Consider the following 16,001-nt stretch of genomic DNA (forward strand, 5'->3'; position numbering starts at 1 on the left):
AATTATATTCTTTGTTGTTGCTCGTGGATAGAGTCTACTCATTGTACTTATAAAAAATATTAATTTTTTATTTTTTTTATTAATGTTATGCATGTGTTTTTTTTTTGATAAAAAGTTATACATGTGTTTAATGTAATAAGAAAGAAAAATATAATTTTTCTTTTTTTTTTCAGTATTTTATTAACTAATACTATTAAATTTTAAGAAAAATATAATTTTCAATTTTTATATTTTATTTAAATTTTATTATAAGTTTATAAACAGCTTTATAAAGATTTAAAATATTAAAAAATAAAATTAAAAAATTTAAAATTTAAAAATTATAAAAATTTATAACAAAACTCAATCAAAATATAAAAGAAGTTCAATGTTTTGTTTTTGCAAGAATCAATATATTACTAAACCTGTTTCACTAAAATGCCTCTTATAAACAGTAACGGCTTAATTTTGGGCTTCGTGACTCACATTTCAACTTGCTATTCGTTTTATGACCCAGCTTGAAAGGACTAAAGGGGCTTTCTCTTTAAATAAAGCCCGTTTAAAAAAATTATGACAGCGACATATGCTTCATCCTTCTTCTCTTCCCAAAAACACCCTAAGCACTCCTCTAGCAGAGTCTTGCAGTAGTTCAGCTCCAATCTTTCTTCCTTCCTTCTTTCATGGTGTGCTTTCATTCGACTCCCTCCTTCCCCATTCATCTTCATCTTATCTAGCCGTCAAAACCTTTTTGCTTCGTTCAAAATCAAAACGGTCAAAGCCATCACCAACTTCCACACTCACAGTTACTCTATCTGTGAAAGCCATCACTGGCTTCTCTATCTCAAACTTTCCATCATTCTCTCCACCTCGAAGCTTCGTAGATCTCTTCTCTTTGAAGCTTCGTCCTTCAATTTGTGTCCAGGGTGCATGGATCTATGCATAAAATGCCTCCTCAAGTCCAACCCCATCGGGGATGTCGCTTCCCTTGCCTCCATGCTTGCTGACATCATCTCAGTTGACTGTAGACCCAGCGGTTAACCTTTCTTGAATATTGCCAATGGTCTTTGGTACGTTCAAACTCCTAACACTTGAGCCCTTTTTTTATTTTCTTAGTGTCTCTTCCTCAATTTATGTGATTGTAAAGGGTTACAATCAATGGATTGGAGGGATTTAAGATTGTGATATTGAAGATAATTTTTTGAACTGTCACAGGAAATGTTGTTGACGTGATTGTCATATAGAAACTTCCGAGGTATGTCTCTCTTGTAGCTGTGTTATCTACCTCCTTACTTATTCTTGCTATTTCATATCATGACATCCATTATCCAGTTTTCCCATTTGACTCAGAGCTATCATCGTGTATTAGTGTGAGTGTTCACTGTTTGGATTCTGGATTCTGCTTTGTTGTTCAAGCTCTGTTTTGGCATATAAGACTTCATATATGTATTCTCCTTATGAAAGTACTTTTTTTTGCATTTTATTGAATCTGAGCTTTTGTCTTTCTTCATTCAAGGTTGAATAGGGCTGAGAATAGCTTTACCACAAATTATTCTATTAAGGTTTGTAAACTATCAGTTTAATTTTTTGTTTTCTGAATCTGGAAATTTAATGGATTTACTTTTTAGTTTAGTGTTGCTGACCCCTAAAGCTTGATGTACATTTCAATTTTGGTGGAGGAATTGGCGGGCTGTATATAATTACAAATGGATAATCAACAAACGACTCTTTTGCCGAGTGAGAAATTCACATAGAGAAATGAAAACTTCTCTACGTTGAACTCTAGCAAGTTTTACTTCAAGATTTTCATTATGGGCAATTATCCATGGTATTTCCTTTGGTTGGAATTTACTAAATACTTAATTTCATCTTTGAAATAATTTGCATTTGTGATTTGAATATGATTTTCTTTGGGCCAGCTATCAAGAGAATTCTTAAATATTCTAAAGGGAACAATGTGGACTACTTGTCTTTATATTTGGATGTTGTGGATTCCACAGCACAATGTGGACTACTCGTCTTTGTAAGAGTTGGATGGTTGGCTATGTACTGTAAATAGCTAGCTGTAAGGAGAATTATTAATAACACTTGACATTTTAGCCTGCTTTTATATATAATGTTTAAAGTTTTGCTGCTGATTTTGTACAATCCTTTTCTTAAATGAGTTTTATTACTCCATGCAGGTTCAATGACAATTAAAGGAATGCTCTAAAATCAACTCCTAGTTTTCTTACAACTACATTGAAAAGATGTTGGGTATGAGAAAGTTGATAGAGTAATGATGATACAAGGTAACTCTTTTTTCACTGTTATTAGTGATAAAGTAATAATGGACAATGCATGTTTTTGAAACTGTTCAGGAGAGATAGGGAAAATGTAGAGAATCCAGTTTGGATTAGTCTGAATAAAATGATTTGACAGTAATAATGAACACCTCTTTTTTGACAGTAAACTTGCTAAATATAGAATCATCTCTTTTCTTAGGTAAAACACTAACTATGACGTTTGTGGTATCTCTGTCAATATTAGGTGTATATGCAGTTTCACTTTACGTTTAAATTCTTGCAAATGTGGCCCTGACCATAATGGTACGTTTACAATATCAATGAGCATTTTTAAACCCTATTCACTTCCAAAAGAAAAACATTTCAATCCTCCATGAAGCTCAGTTGTTACTAGCAAATATAAAAAAGATCACATTTTTTTGAGCACAAATAAAAAACTTCACATTAAAATCACTTTTCATTGTGGCATAAAATTGTGTAATTGGCTGGTAGTTCCTACTTTCTAATAAATTCTTTCTTACTGTTCTTAACGTAGGGCAAAGATGTGGTAGTTAAATTTTTTTTTTTTACTAATGTTACTTGTCCTTAATTGTAAAATTGGAAAATCACAATTTTTTTTTTTACAAATTTAAAGTATCAATAGTCACTTATTAAAACACTTGAAATTAGTCAATGTTGTTTCATGAGTATGATAAAAATAAAAAGTTCTTAAATTATAAAGTAAAGGCATTATATTTAAATTTAAAATATATATCCAATAGAGATGAAGGTATTATTTCTTAAATAAAAAATTGCAAACTATAATATCATAAAAAGATGCCTAACAATTTTAATTTCTTTTCATGAAAGATGACAAAACAAGCAAATCCTACAATCAATAAATTATTACAAAAATTAATCATTATATTTGATCAACATTTATGTATAATGTTCCCATCCATTTCATGAGGAAGTAAAAGTATGATATGTGACATTATCAAGGATGAAAAGCATAAATGGACTATAAATTTTGTTACATGATCATGAAAATATTGTTAGAATAATATAAAATGTGGTGTTTAATTCAATATAATTTTTACTTCCCGTGTATCGCACGGGGTAGTAAAAGTTAGTTCTATCAAACATCTAATACAAGTCAGATAGTACAAGTCACATGGTCTAGCATTCTTTTGCAGGCTTCCCTCAAAACAAAAGCTCTCTCTTCTGCTTGCATCTCATTTTCTCTGTTTCCTCTTCCTGAGCCACTCTCTCTGGTCTTTCAATTTCTTGTTCTTGACTAAAGCATTTCCGAAAAAAAAAAAATCGTGGTTTTTTCCCCCATACTATCTGTCTCCATTTCTTCTTCCCAAGTTTTCTATTCAACTTGTTTTCATTTTCCAGTATCATCTAATTTTTCAAGGCTGACATGCGTGGCTAGCCCTTGCCATTTTCGGAGACGACACTGTTCATAAAGCCACTGTGAAAGTAACCATGTGAGAGGAGCGGGCCCCACCTCATTAGCTTGGACTGCTTGGTGGAGTCACTATCTGGGATATATTGAATATCTGAAGATGATGATTGATGATGTTTTTCCAGCCTGGATTTTGTGGCGAGGGGGAGTTTACCTATTGACTTGAAAAAGCAAGTCTTTTGCGGGTCTTTTATAGGAAGCGGCATTGCAATTGCATCTTATTTTCATTGCCTCCGAGCTTCGTCTGCTTTTCCTGCACTCTGTTCTTCCAATTTCTTCTGCTATTTCCTTCTACTTTCACCTACAAACCATTCCAAGGAAATTTGTTTCCTCTACCTCTCTTCATTCCTCTTCTAAGTTTTCGGTTCAACTTGGTTTCTTTCATTTTCCTGTTCCAACTGCCTCAAAAAAAAAAAAAAAAGTGCCTTTGTTTAAGGATTTGTTTTCTTGTTATCTCTTCTTTTCGCTGTCGGTTTTAAAAATCTTTTGCCAAAAAAACTAAAATTCTTTTTCTCATCATTGGAGGGGTTTTTGTTGTCTCGTTCCGTAGTTCATATACAAACTAAATTTATTAAAAGCCAAAAAAAAAAAAAAAAGTTGACGTCGTTGTTGTTTAGAGATTTCTTGCAAGTCTGCTCTCTGTTACTTCTGTTTGTTGCTTTAAAAAAATCTTCAAAAAAAAAAAAAGTTTCTCATCTACCTGTCTCTCTTAGAAGTCCTGGTAGTGTCTCTCTTCGTTCCTTCTTCTAGGTTTTCTGTTCAACTTGTTTTCTTTCTTTCTTTATTGTTTTTTGGGCAAAGGTTGCTTTCATTTTCTTGTATCAGGTTGTGCAAAAAAAAAAAAAAGAAAAAGAAAACAAAGGGTGTCTTTGTTTAAGGGTCTATTTTCTGGATACCTCTTCTTGTATTTGTTTCCTTTGAAAAATCTAAAAGAAAAAGGGAAAAAATTTCTCATGCTCAATCCTTTGTTCCTTGGAAGTCTTTGGTACTGCTGCCTTAGTTTGTAGTTCTTCAGAGTGAGAGATAAGTTTAATTTGGTGTGAAGCAGAGAGTGATTCCGGTAAAGTTCGTCTCTTGTTGTTTAGAATCTTTCTATTCTATAATTATTAATGTTGATTAATAATATGAATTGTGTTTTTCCTCTATTTTTGTGGTTATGATTCTGGACAACAGAATATTACTTGGCAAGGGAAGGGCAGCTGCGGCAGACACCTCTCTCTCATCTTTCACAGGCTCTGTCTGGTAAAGTCCTTTCAATTTTTGATTTAAGTTTTGGTGTCCATTATTAAACACCAAATCTGGACCATTCATTTTAATTTTAGAATTTGGTGCGTTTGTATGTATTTTTGAGTAAAATATAACTTTAAAGTATGAGTAAAATACAACCACCTTCTCTACAACTAAATGGATCTAACAAGTATTCAAGTACAATTCTTAATACCGTTAAAAATATTCTTTTAAAAATTTTAGAATTATTAATTTGTTTTTATAATTTAATTGTCTATCCTCTCCGAATTTTAAAAAGTCAAAATGATTTTTAATCTAATATATATAATTTAATGATAAAGTTGTGTGGATGAAAATAAAATTTCAAAAATATTCTTAAATTATTAACAACTTCTATAGAAAAAGTATAAATATCCCTTTTTTTTATTGTATGTTTATATTAAAACTAAATGATGGAAATTTGTATTTTTTATTAATGTTATTTAAAAAATTGTAAAATATTGGAATGGGGTTAAAAATGATGCATTGTTTTTTTTTTTTCATTTTTATGATTTTTTAAAGAATAGCATAAAGTTATAATTTTGATTTATTTTTTAAAAAAATTGTGAAAAATAATTATACCTTTTATATTTATAAGATATTAAGGGTCTGTTTAGTTTTTACTTTTTATTTTTTTTAAGTAAAAACTTGGATAATTGTTCTGGATTTAATTGTTTTCAAAATAAAAAAAAGAAAAACATTTTAAAATTGGTTTCATTTCATTTTTTTTGTTTTCAAAATACATTATGCTTGGCCAATTTCTATCCTAAACAACCACCATTAAATGCCTGCAAACATGATTATCAGTGTATTTTGTAATTCTATAACTATTTTTTAATTAACGTAAGCATATTTTCATTTTATTTTATTTTAAAAAATAATTCTTAAAACTATATTATAAATAACGTAAAAATAAAAAGTGAAAATAGAAACTAAACAGGCTTTAAAATGTCTTTAATTTCATATTTTGTCTCTGAATTCTCAGTGGAAATAATATTGAAGAAGCTATCTAAAAAATCAACCAAAAAAAAAGTAAGGGCCTATTTATTTTCTATTTTAACAAACTATTTTTTATTTTTAAAAATAAAAGAATACAAAAACTTGTTTAGATAAGTATTCTTCATTTAATTGTTTGAAAAATGTTTTTATTTTTTATTTTTTTAAAAATAAAAACAATTTCAAGTTGTTTTTGTTTTATTTTTCTTGTTTTTAAGATATACTGTATTTGATTATTGAAAGTTATAAACACCTTAACCATTTTTTATTATCAATTATCATCATTAACTGTCTATAATTATTACTATCAATTCATTTTTTAATTGATATAATTAAATAGATTTTTATTTTTTTATTTTAAAAAATAATTTTAAAAATTATATTACAAAATAATTTAAAAAAAAGAGAGAACAAAAACCAAATTTCTCGTTTGTTACTTGCAGCATAGGAATGCAAATAGGCATGTTTATGACACCCATTTCTCCATCTGATATGATTTTACTTTTTGATGTTTGTGTTGTGTTAATCGTACATCAATTTAGGAATCAACAATGGAGATTCTCAGTGCCATTGCTGGCGAAATAGCAAAGTATACACTGAAACCCATTGTACGACAAGTGGGATATTTGTTTTTTTACAAAGACAATTTTAAGGAGCTAAAGGATCAAGTCGAGGCGCTGGGGATAGCAAAAGAGCGAATTGTGCATGAGGTTGAAGCGGAGAGAAGAAATGGAAGAGAGATTGAAGCTGATGTGGGGGAGTGGCTGAAGAAAGCTGACACGACTTTAAAGGAAGCTGATGGAGTGTGTAAAGATCCACGCTGTGTGAAAGCAGACTGTTCTGGATGGTGTTTTCCTAATTTGATTTCACGCCATCAACTAAGTCGAAATGCAAAGAAAACGGTAGAAAATGTTGCTAAAGTGCTGACAAATGGGAAGTTCGATCGAATTGCGCACCTCCCTCCTTTACCCACCATCATAACAATTAGTGTAAAGCTTGAGTCAAGGAACAAGATGAAGGAGGAGATTTTGCTGGCTCTTAAAGACCCTAAACTAAGCAGAATAGGAGTCTATGGATTAAGTGGGGTGGGGAAGACCACTCTAGCTGGAGAAATTGTTGAGCAAGTGAAGCATGAAAGGTTATTTGATGAAGTGGTTATGGTAACTATATCACAAACTGCAGATATTGACAGAATTCAAGATGAGATGGCAGATAAGCTAGGCCTCCGCTTTGGAGAGAGGTCTATGGCTGGAAAAGCAGGCCGCTTGTATGACAGAATCACACGGGAGAAAGCTATCCTCATCATATTGGATGACATCTATAATCAACTTAATTTGGATAACTTGGGAATTCCATCCAAAGATAAATATAAGTTGGGAATTTCTATTGAGGATAACTATAAGGGCTGCAAGTTGCTGCTAACTTCTAGAGACAAAAAAATTTTAGAAAACTATGATACTGAAAAGAATTTTAGACTTGAAGTTTTAAATGATGAAGAATCTCGTAGATTATTTCAAAATATGAATGATGATGCCGTCGGAGATGTTGAGTTGCAAGATATTGCAGCCCAAGTGACCCGAAGTTGTGCAGGCTTGCCTGTTGTGATAGTCACAATGGCAAAGGCGTTGAGAAATAAGGGAATTGATTTTTGGGAAAATGCCTTGAAGAAATTGGAAAGCGTCGATAATGGGGAGAGAGTTTTCGAAGCTTTGCAATTTAGTTACAATCAATTGAAAGATGAGGAAGTGAAGCAGGTTTTCTTGCTTTGTGGAGTACAAGGAACTTCCACTTATGTTAGTGACTTGTTGAAATATGTATTTGGTTTGGGTATATTCAAGCAAGTAGATACCGTTGAAGATGCAAGAATCAAACTTCGCGAAACGATGGCTGATTTGAAGTCATGTTGTTTGTTACTTGACCATGATGCAACGATCAAAATGCATGATACTGTTTGCAAAGTAGCTATAAAAATTGCATTTAGGGATTTTTATGTTTTCACACTGGAAAGGACAATTGGCTTGCAAGGTTTGCCAGATGGGGATTTTCTCAAAAGGTGTTCCCAAATAAATTTAATTCGTTGTTGTATCCGACAACTTCCTGAAAAGTTAGATTGTCCTGATTTGAAATTCCTTCACTTGAATAGTAAAGATAATCCTTCATTGGAAATTCCAAATTCCTTTTTTGAGGGTATGAGAAAACTTGAAGTGTTGGATGTCACAGGAATGATCGTACCATCATTACCTACGTCGCTTGTTTCCTTGACCAAACTTAAAACATTATGTTTGGATCATTGTTATTTGAAAGATATGGCTGGAATTGGAGTTTTGAAAAATTTAAAAATTCTTAGCTTCATCCATTCATCTATGGAAGAGTTTCCCAGTGAAATAGGACAATTGACTCATCTAAAAATGTTGGATTTGAGGAATTCTGGAATTGAAGTCATCCCACCCAACATTGTGTCCCAGTTGACCAAACTGGAGGAATTGTATATAGGCAATGCCTTGATAAAGTGGGGCGTAGACAATTCTGCTAAGCAAAACAAAAATGCTAGTCTTAGTGAGCTAAGGCATTTGACAAGCTTAAGTACTCTAGAAATTCAAACGGAGACTTGGATTTTGACGAGGGGCATAAGGTTTGAGAACTTAAAGAGATATAAGATTGTTGTAGGAGATAAATGGGAATGGCCATATTATAATGAGACCTCAAGATTGTTAAAGCTGAAGCTTGATACTCACATTCCTTCTGAACATGGGATTAAAATGTTGATTAAAAGAGCGGAAGATTTGTACTTAGATGAAGTAAATGGCATTTCAAATGTGGTTTTCCAATTGAATGGCGAAGGATTTCCATTGCTAAAGCATCTCCACATCCAATATAATGGTGAAATTCAGTACATTATCAACTCAATCGGGAGGAATCAAACTAACGTAATTCTGTTTCCCAAATTGGAGACTCTCATACTTCAGAATCTCTCTATGTTGGAGGAGATATGTCATGGCCCTTTGTGGGTTGGTTCTTTTCGAGAACTTAGAGTCATCAAGCTCAAAAGTTGTGGCAAACTAGAATATGTCTTGTTGAATTCAATGATTAAAGAATTTTCTCAGCTTGTTGAAATGGATGTTTCTGAATGCCCTTCTGTGAAGAATATTGTGTTTATGGAAAGCATGAATAGTGGCATGGTCATCAATAAAGTTGAGTTTCTTCCACTGCGACGCTTGGCTTTACAATATTTACATGCAATGGTCGGTTTTCGCTCTGATAACCCAGCATTGTTTTTTGACGCAAAGGTATGCTCGTTCTTTTGCATTCTTATGTTTCTCATGCAATTGTTACCTGGAAATTTGAGATACTTGCTTTAAGTATGTATGTGTGTACGTGTAATACACATCTTTAATACCTTGCAAGTAAAAAGTTGGTGGTTTTGTGTATATATTATATTAAAATTAAGGAGTAACATTTTTTGCAGGTTTCATTGCCAAACTTGGACAGCTTGAAATTGAGCTCGATCAATTTAAACAAAATTTGGGATGATCATCAACTTTCAGTACCCAATTCTTTTCAGAATCTAGCTCATTTGATCGTGGAGGAGTGTGGCAACCTACAGTATTTGTTCTTACCTTCCATGGTTGAAAATCTGAAAAATCTCAAACAGCTTAAAGTAAGTAAATGCGACAAGATGGAGGAGATAATAGCCACTGAAGGAAGAAACAATGAGATTACATTGAATCAAGAGGTACTATTATTTTGTTCTTCATTATATGGTAGTTCCCAACATTTGTATTTCTCTTGATAATACAACAACAGCAACAACAACAACAACAACAGTTCTAATTAATTAATGAGCATAAAATCTTAATCACAGTGTATTATAAATTGGTGTACATACGCCTTGAATCATGACGTCCAAAATTGATCAAATAATCACATTCAAGTAAATCTATCTATATATATATGTATATATCAAGGATTATCTTTTTATTAAATGGAGTTAATCCTTGCTTATTATACGATATTTATTATTACTTGTGCATCATGTAGGCTGGATTTTCCAAATTGGAGGAGATCATAATAAATGACATGAAAAACTTGAAGACAGCATGGCACTATCAATTTGGCAGATTGAAGACATTGGAAATCAAGAAGTGTGAGAGACTGGAGACTATTTTTCCAGCAGGCTACATGCGTGAAGCATTAAGAAGTCTTGAGACATTGAAGGTCTGTGATTGTGCTTTAGTGAAAGAGATATTCCACTTAACGGCCAATGGAATGGGTACTGAAGAGGCGACAACCCAGCTTAAAAGTCTAGTACTACATGGACTGCCAAAGATGAAACAAATATGGAGTAGGGATCCCCAGGGACTTTTTCGCTTTTTTAATCTACAGCTTGTGCAAATTGAAGACTGTGAAAATTTAGAGTATGTCTTCCCATTCTCCATTGCTAAGGATCTTCCACAACTTGATGACCTCCAGTTAGTTTCATGCGGGATAAAGGAAGTTGTTTCAAAAAAGGATGGACCTATGGATGAAACTACCATATTTGAGCTTAATCATCTCACCTGTGTGAAACTAGTACGTTTACATAAGCTCAAGGAATTCTATGTCGGGGCTCATACCTTAGAATGTCAATCCTTGAGAAAATTGTTTGTGCTTAATTGTAAGCTACTGAAGCTTTTCAATTCACGGTCAAGCAGATGTCAAGAAAGTCCTTCATATCACCAACCTCATTTCTCAAAGCCACAGCCTCTGTTCCAAGTTGAAGAGGTAGGGATGGCATTATTTCCTTATCTCCATATAGTTTTATTGATGAAGGTTCTTCTAGCTCTAGCTGATGAGCCATGCACGATATCTTTTGTTTCTTTTGCTTTAGATATTTTATGAATAAAGAATTCAATTTATCAGATTAGAGATAGTTAAGTTATGGTCTAGCTTATTTTTCTGCATTAGTCAAGGAAACAAACTCCCTTAAATTCTAGAGGTTGGATATTGACCATCTTCTAGGAGAACGTAATGAAAATCAGAAACCTCTTGTGGTTAGTATCTCTTCTCTGTTTTTCTTTTCTTTCTTTCTTCCTTTCTTTCTTTTTTGTGCCTCTATTATGCTCTTTTATACACTATAAATCTTCTACAATTCCAGAAGTCATTTTGCTGATATGGTCATGATAGTTAGCCACTTGTATTTGTGTACAGTTTAGTTTCAATATTTTATATTTATTCATTAGTCAAATCCATTTGCAATTTCCAAATTATTGACTTTTCATCAGTCATGATGCAAACTAATGATACTTTCTAATGATGAAATTTTGCTTTATGTAATTGTGTTGTAGGTGATTGGCAACTTACACATTTTGGCACTACGTTGTGTGGATGCTAACATGATATTGCAACACCAAGTTCCAGGGGAACTCTTCTGTGAAATCAAAGATCTTGTGATAACTGAATTTGAAGATGATAAAGCAACTTTTCCGCATTGGTTTCTAAAAAATTTACCCAAGCTTGAGGTACTAACTGTTATGACCAGTTCCTTTAAGGAAATATTTTGTGATGAAACATTAATTGATGAGGAGGGACAAGACAAAATTAGCACACGAGTTAAAAGATTGTCGCTCTCAACTTTACCTGAACTTCAGGATTTATGTAGAGGAGGAAGTCAAATTCACCCAGTTCTTGAGCTTCTTGAAATCTTAACTGTGATAGAATGTTCCAATCTGAGAAATTTAGTTCCTTCCTCTGCAACTTTTTGCCACTTGACATGCATGGTGATAACGAACTGCCATAGTTTGAAAAGCCTGATGACGGCATCAACCGCACGAAGTCTTGTCAAGCTGCAAACGATGAAATTAGAAGAGTGCAAGTCACTTCAAAAAGTTGTGACAGAAGAGGTGAATGAGACAGAACATGAAATTGCATTTAACAGTCTGTTAATTTTAGAGCTGAATTATTTGCCAGTGCTCCATAGTTTTTCATCAAGTAAGTACTCCTTCAAGTTTCCATGGTTGGAGAGAGTTGTTGTTAGTCAATGCCCTAGGATGCAGATTTTCTCTGCCAAAGCAACAAGTACACCCAAGCTTAAAAAAGTGCTAATAGAGGAAAAAGCCTGCGGAGAATATTATTGGCAAGGCGACTTAAATGGAACAATAAACAATATGTATCTGAACAAGGTATGTTCTAATATTAAGCCAACTAATTTTTAAAGACGCTGACTGAATTTTTTTTATTTTCTGCAGTAAATTGTTTAATTTTTTTCAATACCTTGTTTTTAAAATTGAAATGATAAATTCCTTCGTACAGGTTGCATTTTGTAGCTTCGTGCATTTAAAGGTTTCGGATTATCCTGAGTTGGGAGAATTGTGGTATGGCCAAGTTAAGAACAAATTATTTTGTAATTTGAAATCTTTGGTGGTGCAAAATTGCCATTGGTTGTCAAATTTTCTTCTTTCTGGAAATATACTTGAAGCTCTTTCCAACTTGAAAGAGCTTGAAGTAAGAGAGTGCGTCACACTTGAAGCTGTGTTTGAGTTGGGCGACATAAATGAAAGGGGATTAATAGTGAGAGAAATAAAAAAAAATAACTCTGTCTAATTTACCTAAACTCAAGCGCATATGGAATCTTGATTCCCAAGAAATTGTTAGCCTTGGTGATGCAGGAGATCTTGCTGGTGAATGCCAAGGATCCAATATGTCAGAAGCTATAGGCATTGAAAATAAAGAGAAGGTACGATCCATACTTTTAACATGTTTGACTATTCACTTGCATTTGGCCTAAGAATGTTTCAATGGTAATGTTGAGATATAGGAAATTACGATCATCTCTCATGTCATTTAACATGAGAGAATTGCTTATTTTTCTCATGGCAAGGACAATGCTTGTCGCTTCCAGGTTCATACTTTATGCGAGAAAATAGATTTTATCGTCTTAAAAAGCCTCCAAAATTATCTCATTCGGATTATGAAAGCCATGGTGTCAGATCCTGTGTCAAAATTCTCCAAATATGCTTAGTTTTATGTCATAATGAGGCTTTTCTTTTTATAAGGTACTTCTGGCTTCAAGTTTAAATTTCTCTGAAATTAGCATTTTTTTTTTGCCGAGAAATTAGCATGGTGAAGGTGCTATGAATTTGATCAATGAGTTTTGGCCTTTTGGGAGTGCCTAAAGAGGAAACAGAGGAACCTCTGGTAGTAGTCTTGCATAGGATCTTGATAGTAGTAAGGCTGCTTTTGAGGAATGAAGTATAGGCAACAGCTAATATGTCTTTGTTTTGTACGGTTCCTTTGAGTCTGGTTTTAGGTTGTATGTAGGTCCGATCTGTTTCTCTTTTGTATATTGTAATACTAGGAATTTGTGTTTTCGGTTTTTGAGTTTATTTGTAAGTATAACTTTTTCTTTTTTTCAGAAGTAATAAAATTTACTTCTTTTGCTAAAAAATTTAAAAACATTTTCTAGCCAAATGCGCTCCTCTTGAAGTCCTGTACTAGTCTGATACAATATTGATGAAAACGAATGTGCAAATAAAATTGTCCAAATAAAACACATATAACTGGACTCAACCTCTGCATTGTTTAAACAGGTGGATTTTCATAGTTCGAATCATCTGAAGCTCTTTTCATCAAATTTGTTAAGATTGGTGCAGTCACTGGAGGAGCTAGAAGTAAGTGACTGTGGTTCCCTAGAAGTAGTGTTTGATGTAAAAATAATGGATGACAGAGAAATGCAAGGAAGGAAAACAAGTCAGTTGAAAAGGCTTGCTCTGTCGAGACTGCCAAATCTGAAACACATATGGAACAGAGACCTTCCAGAAATACTCAGTTTCAAAAATTTACAGGTCACGAAAATCACTCAGTGCCAAAGCTTGAAACATTTGTTTTCAGTATCGTTATGCCAAGATCTGCAGCAGCTTCAAGACCTTGTGATAATGTCCTGTGGCATTGAGGAAATTGTTGCCGTTGAAGGAGAAGGATTAGAGGAACTTAAGTTCTATTTTCCTCGTTTGACTATCTTCAGGCTACATTTTCTGATGAGGTTTAAGAGATTTTACCCAGGAAGACATTATTTGGAGTGCCCTTCACTGAAGACATTAGATGTATTTGGCTGTGAAGGATTGGAAATATTTAGCTTTACTCATTTGGACTCCCGGCAGACATTAATGGTTGGTGAAGATGACATGCCAATTCAACAAGCCCTCTTTTCTCTTGAAAAGGTACTTGCATGCCCTTTTGCTATTTATTCTTTTAGCTTGTTGATTCTTACAATCAGATTCTTGAGCTTAACTAAGAAAAATAGAAGTATTATTATTCTCATGTAATTTATGAGGTTATTCCTTGATTTAAAGATCAATTAAATAGTTACATTTATTCTTTATGTATCAGGTGTCCTCGAATTTGAAGGATTTGGCATTAAATGAAAAGGATTCCATCGAGATATTGAACGGACACTATGAAGCAAATTTGTTCCATAGTTTAGAGGTGCTTGGTTTACAGTGCTTCCAAGAAACTCCGGTGATGTTGCTAAATAGGTTCCTTGAAAAATTCCCCAATATCAAAACACTTGGAGTGCGATATAGTTCTTTCAAGGTTTTTTTTCCTTCAAATGAAGCTGGTTATTGTGGTTTTAGAAGTCCCAACCAAATAAAAAAGTTGGGGCTTCAAAAGATGGAGCAGCTTGAGCAGATATGGAATGATGACTCTCTGACAGATGTCCTTGAAGAACTCATTGTGTTGGATTGTCCAAGTTTAACAAGCTTGGGACCACCTTCAATAGCTTTCACAAGTTTAACTTCCTTACAAGTGATGTACTGCAAAAGGTTGACCTTTTTAATGACAGGCTCCACTGCTAAAACTCTTGTGCACCTCAAACAGTTGTGGATAAGAAATTGTGGGATGATGGAAGTGGTTGTAATGATTAATGAAGGAACACCAGAAGAGATTAAATTTGAAAGCTTAGAATATTTGGAAATGACCTTTTTACCCTCTCTCAAAAGCTTCTGCTCTGGAAAACATACTTTTGTATTCCCATCATTGGAAATGTTAAAAGTGAGAGGATGCCCCAGAATGCAGAATTTCTCATCAGGAGTCATTATAGCCCCAACAATAACCATGGAAGTAGAAAATGAAACAAGACATTGCGCTGAAGACTTTAATACCACTATCAAGCAGCTGGCCATGGAACAGGTGCAGTGAACCTAAATTGTTGTGGTATCCTTTAGTTTAAAAGCAATTTGAAAAATAAGCCGATGCTCTTTTTAATATTCAAGTTCCTCATGTTTATTTGTGTCTATTCAAGTTCCTCATGTTTGTTTGTGTTCTTCTAGAGAAGCCATAAAACAAATATCATTATTTTGAAGGTGCTTTATGTAACAGGATTTATCTAACAATAAATATCTCTCTTATGGAATTAACTATACGAGATAAAGAAAGAAAAAATTGTCCGATTGAGATGAAATAGAATGTCGTTTGGTTGCAACATATTTTTTTTTTTTTGGGTCTGGCGGCTGCGTTATTATACATATAAAGCATGACTTCTCATATTTGATGATTGTTAATTTCTTTCCACAGAACCAAGAGTCACTATAACCCCAATGCTGACAGCTGTGGTTGAAGAAAATGGAACAGTGCGTCTGAAACATGACCTCGAATTTTTCAAGTCAATGCTATTAAGCAGTTGTTGATGGACAAGTTATGTTAAATTTGATTTGTTTTACGAATTTAAATGTGTGTTTGTGCTATCTCGAGAAACAATAAAAGAATTATTGGACTCTCTGTTTTCTTAGAACGAAAAATATTATTATGTATTGGTATATCAAATACTGGATTTGCCTGATTGATTCATATAGCTTTTGTTATGTGTATTTTTGTTGCCTTTTGGATTTTAATTTGGTTACCCACTTGTTCAGTGCCAAAATAAGCGAGTTTACGTTTCTGTAATCTCTTGTTAGCAGGAAGTTTCAAGTTCTGATGAATAAGAACTACCGGTTAAAGAGTTGAAGTAGCTGAAATACGTGATCGTGATCTGTTTTATTCTCGTTTCTACTGCT

General features: G+C 33.3%; 2 protein-coding genes across 9 annotated transcripts; both read left to right on the forward strand.

Annotated features, from left to right (window-relative positions):
• Positions 1-593: 593 nt before the first annotated feature.
• LOC129288116 (disease resistance protein At4g27190-like) lies at positions 594-12,552 on the forward strand. 8 transcript variants are annotated; one of them, XM_054924495.1, is made up of 12 exons: positions 594-1,046; positions 1,192-1,231; positions 1,493-1,538; positions 1,656-1,804; positions 2,160-2,267; positions 3,642-4,771; positions 4,885-4,953; positions 6,516-9,260; positions 9,440-9,706; positions 10,012-10,734; positions 11,298-12,131; positions 12,262-12,552. In XM_054924495.1, the coding sequence occupies exons 8-12, from the start codon at positions 6,525-6,527 to the stop codon at positions 12,550-12,552; spliced, it is 4,851 nt and encodes a 1,616-aa protein (XP_054780470.1). In that variant the 5' UTR covers positions 594-1,046; positions 1,192-1,231; positions 1,493-1,538; positions 1,656-1,804; positions 2,160-2,267; positions 3,642-4,771; positions 4,885-4,953; positions 6,516-6,524. The 8 variants fall into 8 exon arrangements, with proteins under 8 accessions (XP_054780470.1, XP_054780471.1, XP_054780474.1 ...); XM_054924496.1 differs by having other exon boundaries at positions 1,493-1,804; positions 3,661-4,771; XM_054924499.1 differs by having other exon boundaries at positions 1,493-1,804; positions 3,679-4,771.
• On the forward strand, positions 12,496-15,795 carry LOC129288118 (uncharacterized). Its single transcript, XM_054924503.1, has 4 exons — positions 12,496-12,685; positions 13,539-14,168; positions 14,338-15,138; positions 15,523-15,795. Exons 1-4 carry the CDS (start codon positions 12,650-12,652, stop codon positions 15,538-15,540), a joined length of 1,485 nt encoding a protein of 494 aa, XP_054780478.1. The 5' UTR covers positions 12,496-12,649; the 3' UTR covers positions 15,541-15,795.
• The last annotated feature ends 206 nt before the right edge of the window (positions 15,796-16,001 follow it).

The sequence above is a fragment of the Prosopis cineraria genome, unplaced genomic scaffold (assembly GCF_029017545.1).
Source record: "Prosopis cineraria cultivar Desert tree isolate PC_DT_omini unplaced genomic scaffold, ASM2901754v1 PC12, whole genome shotgun sequence".
Lineage (NCBI taxonomy): Eukaryota > Viridiplantae > Streptophyta > Magnoliopsida > Fabales > Fabaceae > Prosopis > Prosopis cineraria.

Bases quoted from the DNA above. Each gene is read 5' to 3' on its own strand.
- LOC129288118 (XM_054924503.1), top strand. From the start codon at position 12,650: ATGTCAGAAGCTATAGGCATTGAAAATAAAGAGAAG. The intron at 12,686-13,538 runs GTACGATCCATA...TTGTTTAAACAG, and splicing joins GCATTGAAAATAAAGAGAAG to GTGGATTTTCATAGTTCGAA. The intron at 14,169-14,337 runs GTACTTGCATGC...TTTATGTATCAG, and splicing joins CCCTCTTTTCTCTTGAAAAG to GTGTCCTCGAATTTGAAGGA.
- LOC129288116 (XM_054924496.1), top strand. From the start codon at position 6,525: ATGGAGATTCTCAGTGCCATTGCTGGCGAAATAGCAAAGTATACACTG. The intron at 9,261-9,439 runs GTATGCTCGTTC...CATTTTTTGCAG, and splicing joins CATTGTTTTTTGACGCAAAG to GTTTCATTGCCAAACTTGGA. The intron at 9,707-10,011 runs GTACTATTATTT...TGCATCATGTAG, and splicing joins AGATTACATTGAATCAAGAG to GCTGGATTTTCCAAATTGGA.